The sequence below is a fragment of the Meles meles genome, chromosome 11 (genome assembly GCF_922984935.1).
Source record: "Meles meles chromosome 11, mMelMel3.1 paternal haplotype, whole genome shotgun sequence".
Lineage (NCBI taxonomy): Eukaryota > Metazoa > Chordata > Mammalia > Carnivora > Mustelidae > Meles > Meles meles.
This window is the reverse complement of record NC_060076.1, coordinates 947,259-957,170: the sequence shown is the minus strand read 5'-3', so window position 1 is coordinate 957,170 and position 9,912 is coordinate 947,259. Positions and strand designations below refer to the sequence as shown.

General features: G+C 71.0%; 3 protein-coding genes across 9 annotated transcripts; 2 read left to right on the top strand and 1 right to left on the bottom strand.

Moving 5' to 3' along the window:
- Nucleotides 1-469: 469 nt before the first annotated feature.
- Nucleotides 470-6,348, top strand: AJM1 (apical junction component 1 homolog). Of its 6 annotated transcripts, none has more exons than XM_046023656.1 (4): nt 470-1,368; nt 1,628-1,720; nt 2,999-3,158; nt 3,233-6,348. In XM_046023656.1, exon 4 carries the CDS (start codon nt 3,292-3,294, stop codon nt 6,208-6,210), a length of 2,919 nt encoding a protein of 972 aa, XP_045879612.1. In that variant the 5' UTR covers nt 470-1,368; nt 1,628-1,720; nt 2,999-3,158; nt 3,233-3,291; the 3' UTR covers nt 6,211-6,348. The 6 variants fall into 6 exon arrangements, with proteins under 6 accessions (XP_045879612.1, XP_045879614.1, XP_045879610.1 ...); XM_046023658.1 differs by having other exon boundaries at nt 1,625-1,720; nt 3,075-3,158; XM_046023654.1 differs by having other exon boundaries at nt 1,625-1,720.
- Nucleotides 6,349-6,797: 449 nt separating this feature from the next.
- On the bottom strand, nt 6,798-8,409 carry LOC123953422. Its single transcript, XM_046023660.1, has 2 exons — nt 8,225-8,409; nt 6,798-7,868 (listed from the first exon to the last, which is right to left on the bottom strand). Exon 2 carries the CDS (start codon nt 7,603-7,605, stop codon nt 6,916-6,918), a length of 690 nt encoding a protein of 229 aa, XP_045879616.1. The 5' UTR covers nt 7,606-7,868; nt 8,225-8,409; the 3' UTR covers nt 6,798-6,915.
- Nucleotides 8,409-9,788, top strand: PHPT1 (phosphohistidine phosphatase 1). 2 transcript variants are annotated; one of them, XM_046023662.1, is made up of 3 exons: nt 8,409-8,581; nt 8,946-9,070; nt 9,585-9,788. In XM_046023662.1, exons 1-3 carry the CDS (start codon nt 8,428-8,430, stop codon nt 9,675-9,677), a joined length of 372 nt encoding a protein of 123 aa, XP_045879618.1. In that variant the 5' UTR covers nt 8,409-8,427; the 3' UTR covers nt 9,678-9,788. The 2 variants fall into 2 exon arrangements, with proteins under 2 accessions (XP_045879618.1, XP_045879617.1); XM_046023661.1 differs by lacking the exons at nt 8,946-9,070; nt 9,585-9,788 and adding an exon at nt 8,652-8,939 and having other exon boundaries at nt 8,409-8,620.
- Nucleotides 9,789-9,912: the final 124 nt, after the last annotated feature.

The following is a 9,912-nucleotide window of genomic DNA, read 5'->3' as shown; positions in this document are numbered from 1 at the left end:
TGTCTGTGTTGCTTCTCCCTGTACGGGGCTCCTGCCCCCGCCCCATCTGCCCCAGGTCGCCCCGGGTGTGTGGGAAGGTCCCGAGTTCCCTGCCTCCCCCGGAGAGGCCGCTGTCCCTGGACAGGAGGCCCGGGGAGGGGTCCACAGAGGCCTTCCCCACCTGGCCCCAGGTGTGTCTCGCTTCGTGCAGACTGGCCGGCCTAGCCTTTGTCTTGCACACCTGTCCCAGCCCTCCTAGGGCAGGTGTGGCTCTGAGGCGCGTCCTGTCCCAGCCACCCTCCCCGGTGCCTTCCGCCCAGCGGCGCCTGCCAGGTGCCCAGCCCCCACCCGCCAACCCCCCCGTCGCCATGAGCACCATGCAGGTGGGGGGGTGGGGGGAGCGCCGAAGCCAGGCCTCCCGTCTCAGTCCAGACAGTTCTGCACCCTGGAGGATGGATGCGGGACAGCAGTCCCGGCTGGAGGCCAGGCACCCAGCGGACCCCTCAGGGCTGTTAGTCCCCAGCCCAGGACTCCTCCTGCTTGTTGGAGGCTGCTCACCATGCGGGGTCAGACGGACAGGAGGTGAACCTGCCCAGGGCCCTGGATCTAAAGGACCCACAACAGGGCAGGTCCCACCCTTAGGAGCCAAGGGCATCCGTGATTCCAGCGCCTGCCAAGTCAGACTGTGTCCTGGCTCGGCATCGTGTCTGGGAGGGGCTGGGCGGCTAGAGGATGGATGTCACGGTGTGGCTTGGAAGTGGGCCACGTGCAGACCTGTGCAAGTCGGTGACACCCTCCACTCACCCAGACACTGCCCCCCAGGGAGCCGAGGAGTGTACCCTCGTCCCGGAGAGTCTGAGCATCCTGGAAACAGGAGGCTGTGGGCCTCGCTCTGCCGTGCCCATCTGGCCCCCAGGTACCTGCCAGTTTGGCACCTCCGGCTCGGCAGAGCAGAGGCCAGCAGGGCTGGGAGCAGCCCATCTGCTCCTGCAAGGGCTTGGCGGAGGCGTGTGTTCCGGGAGCTGCCCGCAGCCAGAGCCTGGGGGGGGGGGGTACGGCTGGAGGTGGGGGCTAGCAGGGTGCTCCTGGGTGCAGCCACCCCGGTTGGACCCAAGGTCTGCACCTTGGACGTGAGGGAGAGCTTGTCACCTGGCACTCGGCACCCACACAGCTGGTGGGCCCCACCGGTCCCAGGCCCACCGCACGGCCCCTTTAAATGCAGCCCCGCCGGCCACCAGCGGGGGCAGCACTGAGCGGCCGGCGGCCTCCGCGCTGCTGCCTGGAAGCTTCTGCCGGTGCCGGGGACGCCGCGGAGCGGAGCGGGGAAGGCGGAGCGGGCGCAGCCCTGCGCAGCCCACCGGGCGCGCGCGGCGGGGAAGCAGCGCCCAGGTAAGGGGTCGCCGGCCGCTGCTCCACGGGCGCTATCACGGGGCAGGGGGCACCCGCAAGGATGGGGGCCCGCCCGGGAGCTACACCAGCGGGTCCCCACGCGAGGCGCTCAGGGCGGGGGCAGGGCTGTGCGGCGGGGAGGGCCGCGGGAGGGGCTCCTTCGGCCTGGGACCCCCGCAAGGGCCGCCGGCCCCAAGACCAGGGGGAGGGGCATCACCCAGTCCAGCTCCTCACCCCCCACCCCCCCACCCCGCAGCAGCAGAGCCGGGCTGTCACCTCCCTGGGGCGGAGCGTCATGCCCTGTCATCGGACCCCCAATCCCGGCCTGGCTCTGAGCTTAGGATGGAAAGGGGTGAGAAGGGGACAGTCCTATGGACAGGGACCGAACAGGGGAGGGCGCAGGGCTGGGATGGGACAGGCACCGACACCCCGTGGCCCTGACCCAGAAGAGCAGACCTGCGGGCAGAAAGCCCCTGGCACCCTGGGACCCAGAGGGTCAACCTGGTGGCCAGAGATCCTGCCAGGTGAGCGCCCAGCCCCCTGCTCGCTCTCGCTCAGCCTGGGGCACGCTTCCCCGTTTGTGTGAGGAGGGGGCCGCCAGCATCGCCAGAGACCTGACCCAACCGGGCCAGCCCCCTGGGCAGCAGCTGGGCCGGTGGCCCAAGCACGAACATTAGCCCAGTGCATAGGGTGGACCCTAGCCCAGCCCCCACTGCGGGGGCAGAGGGACCTCAGGTTGCCATGGAGCCTTCCTGAGCGGCTGTGGAGAGGGCCCTCTCCTGAGAAGCAGTGAAGGCGGGGGGCTTTACCGCCCACCACCCTGCTTCCCCGGCTTGCGGCCTGGCCTGGTGGTGTGCGCTCACGGGAAGAGGGGCGGCCATGGGCTGGTGGCTAACGCCCCCACGTGGTCCTGCAGCCGGTGCCTGGCTTCCCAGCTGCAGTGCACAGGCTGCAAAGCTGGGGGGGGGGGCTCTCCAGTCCTTGTCACGACAACCCCAACAAGCTTGGTGGGTTTCAACCACCCCAAGATACTGGGGATCAAAGAAGGTTTCTGCAAAGGAATGGGGGCTTTCGGGCTCAGGTATGCCCTCTGTGGCGCATTGTTCTGGCCTGGGCCACACACAGAGGGTTCCAAGCGGGGCAGGTCAGAACCTGCTGGGCCCACATCAGTGCCCACAGGGGCCTTACGCCCAGGGTTTGGCTCCGGCGACCGCCGCCAGCGCAGCAGTCATTGCAGAACTGGGGGAGGGACTCCACGTCCCACCTGGCCAGCAAGTGAGTAGGGAGCCTCAGCGACTTTGTGCAGAGCCAGTTTAGTCTGGGGCCCCGGGACTCCCCCTCGCCTGGCCCATCAGAGGGCCTGCTCTGCCCTGGGCACTAGGAGGGGCTTCAGTCACCGGGGCCTTGTGAAGCCAGCTCCTCCGAAGAAATCTAAGTACGGCTTCGCACGAGCATTCAGTCATTCCGCTGGCACCCCTCCCTCCTTCCTGCCCCAGGAGGGGGCTCTCTACCCAAACCTGCCCAAGGGTCACCGCTGAGAGCAGAGGGACCATCCAGGGATATGGGGGCAGGAGCTCGGGGACCACAGCAACAGCATGGCCTTTCTGGCTGACCGGCTCCATCCCAGCAGAAAGTGGCCCGGAACGGAGGGGCCCAGGGGCAAGCGGCAGGACCTGAGCGGCTGGACACCTGGGTTCCTGCTGCAGGTGCTCCTGACGCCGGCATGGAGCGGGAGCCCGCGGCCTCAGCCAAGGCTGGCAGCCAGGACTGCTGTGTCCACTGCGCCCCAGGTAAGTGGGGCCACTGCAGGGGTGAACCTGGCCTGGGTTGCAGAGGGGACACCCTGACCCGCATCTCCCACCAGGCCAAAAGCCCCCCAAGGCAGAGTAAGCGACATCCGCCAGCCTGGGGACCTCTTTTAAGATGACCCGCACGGACCCGCCGGACCTGTTGGTGTCGACCGTGTACCAAGACATCAAGGTGGCGGCCCCGGGGCCCGAGTCGCGGCGCCCGCCATGTGAGCGCCCGCCTGCTGCGCCCGCGCCTTTCAACAAGCGCCACTGCCGCAGCTTTGACTTCCTGGAGGCGCTGGACGGGGCGCCCATGGAGGCCCACACAGAGCCGCCGCCCCCAGAGCCTGCGGCGCCGCGCACCCGGCCCCGCGACGGCGAGCCCCGGCGCCGCGCCCGCTCCAAGAGTGCGCCCCGCGCGCCCCCGGGCCTGGCGCCCGCGCCCGCCTCGCCGCCGGTGCTGCCGCGCCGAGGCCGGGAAGCCCAGCGGACGGCGCGGGCAGAGGCGTCGCCACACCGGGAGCCTGCGTACCCCGCGCTGCGCGCGCTCGCCAACGAGCTGCACCCCATCAAGCTGCAGCCGCAACGGGGCGGCCCCGGCCGCATGGCGCCCCTCTGCGCCACCACCGGCCGCTGCGCGCCCCCGGAGCCGCCCGCCGGGCCCGCACCCCACGTCCGCTGCCGCCTGGACATCAAGCCTGACGACGCGGTGTTGCAGCACACCGCCCGGGGCTCGCGGTCCTGCGGGCCCGCGGAGACCACGCCCTGGGCCCGCGCCGCCCCCCAGTTCCACGGCCTCACCGTGCCGGGGCCTCGCCACATGGCGCTCGCGCGCACCCCCACCCCCAGCGACACGTACTGCGCGGACCCGCGGGCGCTGTACTGTGACGGTCCGCTGCCTGGGCCCCGGGACTACACGGAGCGCCGAAGCCTGCCCTTCACCACGCCGCCGGGCCCCACCCAGTTCTTCTACACCGAGGAACCCGAGGGCCACCCTGGCGGCTTTCCCGCCAGCCCCGGGCCGCCGTTGGACAGCTACTACGTCAGGCCCTTCCCGGCCGAGGAGCCCCCTGTGCCCAGTCCGCGGCGCAGCGCGGGCTACTATGCGGGGGAAGTGCGCCCCTTCCCGGTCCAGGAACCGCCCTCCCGCTCCTACTATGCGGAGACCGCGCGAGTCTACGGACCGCCCTGCGGCCCCCGCTATGCTCCCGAGGAGCCCCGGGCTCACCCCCCTCTCCGCCCCTTTTACACAGAGGACTTCGGACGGTACCGCGACCGCGACGCCCTGGCTCGGACTTACCCGCACCCACGCAGCAGCCCCTCCTGGGGTGACTGGGGCCTGCGGCCTTACCGCACCCTGCAGGTCATGCCTCCCCCGGACTCTGGCCCGCTGCTGGCCTCTTGGCACGGCGGCACCGGCACCAGCCCGCCCCGGCTGGTGACTGACAGCCGCCACTACTCTCGCTCCTGGGACAACATCCTCGCGCCCGGGCCGCGCAGGGAGGACCCCCTGGGCCGTGGCCGCAGCTACGAGAACCTGCTGGGGCGCGAGGCACGGGAGCCTCGAGGCGCATCCCCCGAAGGCCGGCGTCCGCCCGTCGTGGTGAACCTGTCCACCTCGCCCAGACGCTATGCCGCGCTGTCCCTGTCCGAGACGTCGCTGTCAGAGAAGGGCCGAGCCGGCGAGGGCCTGGGCCGCAACTGGTACGTCACGCCGGAGATCACCATCACCGACAACGACCTGCGCGCCGCCGAGCGTCCGACTGCCAGGGGCTGGGAGCTGCCTGGGGGGCGACCGCGGCGGTCTCCGCCTGCCGCCCCGGAAGGCCCCACCGGTGGCCGCCAGCGCAGCCTCGAGCAGCTGGACGAGCTCATCACCGACCTGGTCATCGACTCCCGGCCCGCCGCGGGCCCGACCCCCGACCCCGCGGCCGACGGCCTGGGCCGCCACCTGCGCCGCCTGCTGGACTCTCGGCCCGCGGGCCCCGGGGCCCCCGCGCTGGCGCCGCGCTCGCCCCCGGCGTCAGCCGGCAGCGCCGAGGAGCCCGCGGGCCAGGGGCAGGCGGCCGACGGGTCCCCGGAGCCCAGCGCCGACGAGGACGACCTCATGACGTGCTCCAACGCGCGCTGCCGGCGCACCGAGACCATGTTCAACGCCTGCCTCTACTTCAAGTCGTGCCACAGCTGCTACACCTACTACTGCTCGCGCCTGTGCCGCCGCGAGGACTGGGACGCGCACAAGGCGCGCTGCGTGTACGGCCGCGTGGGCAGCGTGTGCCGCCACGTGCTGCAGTTCTGCCGGGACAGCGGCCCGGTGCACCGCGCCTTCTCGCGCATCGCGCGCGTCGGCTTCCTGTCGCGCGGCCGCGGCGTGCTCTTCCTGGGCTTCCCGAGCCCGGGCTCCGCAGACAACTTCCTGCGCTTCGGCCTCGAGGGGCTGCTGCTGTCGCCCACCTACCTGTCTCTGCGCGAGCTGGCCACGCACGCGGCGCCCCTGGGCAGCTACGCGCGCGAGCTGGCGGCCGCCGGGCGCCTCTACGAGCCGGCCGAGTGCTTCCTGCTCAGCGTGTCGGTGGCCGTGGGCCCCGGCGCCGCGCCCCCAGGCGCCTCCGGCCGGCCCGCGCCCGCGCCGCGCAGCCCCGGGCCCACGGTACGCAAGTTCGCCAAGGTGGCGCTGGCCGCCGGCAGCCCCGCGCGTCCGCCCCCGGCCCGGGGCCGCGAGCCCGACATGGAGACGCTGATCCTGACTCCGCCGCCCGGCACCGCCGGCCTGGACCAAGAGGGCGAAGCGGGCCGGCGCGCGCGCGAGGTGGCCTTCATCCACATCCAGCGCGAGCTGCGGCTGCGCGGCGTCTTCCTGCGCCACGAGTTCCCGCGCGTCTACGAGCAGCTCTGCGAGTTCGTCGAGGCCAACCGGCGCTTCACGCCCACCACCATCTACCCCACGGACCGGCGCACCGGCCGCCCTTTCATGTGCATGATCATGGCCGCCTCCGAGCCACGCGCGCTGGACTGGGTGGCCAGCGCCAACCTGCTGGACGACATCATGTGAGCCGCGGGGTCGCGCCCGGGCTCCGCCCCGCCCGCTCGGGGCCCGCCCCCTCCGACCCCGCCCAGTCCGCGTGGGGCCCACCCCCGAGCTGCTTCGGGTCTACTCAGACACCGACCGCCGCGTCCGCCCCAGGCCCACCCCGAGCCCCGCGCAGTCCGCCGAGGGCCTGCCCCGGAGCTCCGCTGCCTACTCAGACCCCGCCCAGCCCACCGGGAGCCCCGCCCAGCCGCTCAAGGCCGGGCCGTGCTCCCCGCCAGTCTTCCACCTGTTCGCCACAAGCTCCGCCCAGACCCCTCCCTTTGGAGGTCACAGGCCCCGCCTTGCCCTCCCCCTCCCCCAGCTAGCCCTGGGGCCTCCCCGGAGGCCGGTCCTCGGCCCCTTGGTGCTCCCCGCTGGGAGGCGGGGTGGGCCTGAGGACCGCCTGGCCCCGCCTTCAAGAGGACGGGTCACTACTGCAGACCCCACCGCCGAGATCCGGTCAGCCCATTCCCTGACGCCCACGATGCCTCCCGGGAACCTCCCCAGGCCGGGTTGACCAGAGCCTAATCCCGTCCCTTTTACATGCCTCCGCCCGTTTCCTGTGCTTTGGGGTGCGTCCTGCTCGGAGGCCGTTCCTCTCTGGAGGACACCCTGACTAGTCCCGAGGTGTTCGTGTCCCGAGCAGAAAAGGCTAGTGGGGGCCCTGCACGGCCCGTTCCCGCTGGCTCAAGCCCGGGCTAGAGAGACCACGGCGGGACCCCGAGCGCGCACATTGGGGGCGCTGCCCGCCCTCCGGCCGCCCTGTCGTGGGCCCTTGCAGGAGAGTTTGGGACAAGCAGCAATGGAGGGGTACCCGCAGGTCTTCAGGCATGGCGCAAGACACCAAGACAGAGGAGGGGACCCCCGGGGAGGGGGAAAGAGGACGTGGGTGCGGGCGCTGGCAGGATCCAGCCCAGAGCTGAGTCCTGGCAGGGCGTGAGTCGGGCTGTCTGCCCAACACGGACAGGAGGCTCCTAGGTGGGTGCCAGGGCAGAGTGGGAGGGCGGGAGAAGACGCACAGGATGGATGAGCGGGAGGGACCGCGGAGGCGGACCAGAAGGGGCCCCGACCCGCCAACGTAGGGAGGACAAAAAGATTGGACGTTCCCCGTTGGGAGCGGGCGCCCGGCCGAGCTAGTTGACCAGGGCGGGGTCCACCGGAGGGATGGGGGTGTGGCCACACCGACCGCCCCTCGCGCTTGCTCTGGCCTCGCCCTATGCCCTGCGCTGGAGGCGCGAGGCTGGAGACCCGGCTCCTGCTCCGGCTCCGGCAGCGCCCATCGCCCTGGCTCCGTAAGGGCGAGTGACCGTAGTCCCGGGCCTCGCAACAGCCCTCCCGGAGCTCCCAGCACTCCCCGTCGCGGCCAGAAGAGACCATCAATTGAATCGCGAGCGCCCCCACACCTCTGTTCCCGGCTCTCGCCCCCGCCTCGTGCACTCCCGCCCATCCCCCCACAACGCCCGCGCGCCCGCCTCGGCCCAGCGCGTGTGCACCGGCCACGCGCCCCGCTCGCTCCACCCGCCTTCGCGGCCTGCCAGGCCCGCCGCGGGCCCCAGCTTTCCGCCCGACGCCCGAGGGCAGGCTGGCCAGGAGTGACCCTGGACCGGGATTATGTCCAGGGGCGAACGCTTTCGAACCAAGTAAAACAACTCAAATGTGGCAGCGCTTGCTCTTTGGGGGAGGGGAGGCGTGGGTGGGACCGGGAGGGGGGCCCCGGACGGGCTGGGCGCGAGGGGGGGACGGGGAGGGCCTGGGGTGCGGCGGGAGGAGGGAGAGGGAGGACTTGGGACGCGGTGGAGGAGGGGGAGGGAGGCCTTGGGACATGGACGGTGGGGGGACGAGGAGAAGAGGTCAGGGCCTCACGGGCCGCCGAACCCCCGTGAAGGAGCCCGCCCCCATGCCCGCCGCCCACCCCGCCTCCCAGACCCGCTGGAAAGGAACTGCCCGCTGGGCCGCGTTGGACCACCACCCACTGCGGTTCGCTGTTCTCCTTTAAGGGGGACCCGCGTGGCCGCAGAGTTGCAAGGAGCTAGATTGCCATTGGCCAGGCCGTGCTGCAGGTCGGCGGCACGATTGGTTGAGGCTCTGGGCCGCAGCGCGCATGCTCCCGCGCGATTGGTCCCGGACTCCCAGAGCCCGCCTCCTCGGGGATGACTCAACCCGGGCTCGCTGGGGGAAGGGCCGCGGCCTGCAGGGAACATGGCGGCGGCCGACCTCGCCCAGATCGCCGACGTGGACATCGATTCCGACGGCGTCTTCAAGTACGTGCTGATTCGAGTTCACTCAGCGCCGCCCTCCGAGGCCGGGGAGAGCAAGGAGATCGTGCGCGGCTACAAGTGGGCCGAGTACCATGGTGAGGGCGGAGCCGGAGAGCGTTTTCGGGGCGGGCCAGGGGGCGGGGCCAGCCGGCTCGGGGGCGGGGCGGGGCGGGGCCAGCCGGCTCGGGGGCGGGGCTGAGGGCGAGAGGCGATCCTGTGCCGGGTCTGACCCTGAGCTGGCTCAGGGGAGTCAGGGTCCTGGAGGGCAACGGGCTGCCGGGGCCCGACCCTGTCTCCTAGCACCGGCGCTCTTGCCCGGGTGCACGTCTTCCTCCCTCTCATGGCGTCCCAGCCTGGAGGAGCTGCTCTCCCGGGGAAGAAGCTGCTCCGAGCCCGAGTGTCCCGTGCCCTGGCCGCCCGGGGGCCGCGGCCGGTGCTGAGCCGCCTTCCCTGTCCCAGCTGACATCTATGACAAGGTATCGGGCGAGATCCAGAAGAAGGGCTATAGTTGTGAGTGCCTGGGAGGCGGGCGCATCTCCCACCACAGCCAGGACAAGAAGATCCACGTGTACGGCTACTCCATGGTGAGCCCCGACGCCGGGTCCGTGGGAGACCAGCTCTCACGAGCACTCACAGCCCTGCCCCCAGGAGGCCTGCAGTGCTGGGGTCTCTGGGCTGTGTCAGCTGCTGACTCCTCCCTCCGGTGGCTTGCCCATTTCCCACGTGGAGTGGGAGGGAGGCCCCTGCCTGCCCCTCAGCCCCCCCCCGGGGGCCGTGTCCTGTTCCTACATGAGGCCTGGCTGGGCCATCACAGCCCTCCAGCTCTTGGAGGCACTCCAAGTTTTGGGGTGAAGCACAGCATCCTCTCCCACTTCCTTCTCCAAGCCACAGTGGTGACCCCAACTGTCTTGGCACCTGGGATAGTCCTCTGGCTCACCTTGGCAGCCACCTTTCTGCAGGAGAGCTCCCTGGGGCAGGCAGGGAGGGATGGCCGTGTTTGGCTCCACCCGGGGATGCCCCCCAAGTCGGCTGCTTGGTGTTGCTGTTGATGGACACCCAGAGCCAGGATGGGTCTGTAACACTGGCTTCTCTCTCCAGGGTTACGGTCGTGCCCAACACTCCATCTCCACTGAGAAGATCAAAGCTGTATACCCTGATTACGAGGTCACCTGGACCGATGATGGCTACTGAGGCCTCCTGCCCAAGGGGCCAGTTGTACCCCCTGGACAGGACACCAGCCTGGCCCAAGTGCCCCCGCTTACCTCACCCACAGGAATTAAAAATGTTATTACCCGTGCTGTCGCCCAGGTGCTGTGTGTCTTGATTTTTCTGTTTCGGGGTGTGTGGCAGAGAGCCGGAGCTGGCCCTGGAAACAACAGGGCCCCTGTGGGCTGCCCCTCACTGGGCTCCACCTCCGGGGGCCCCA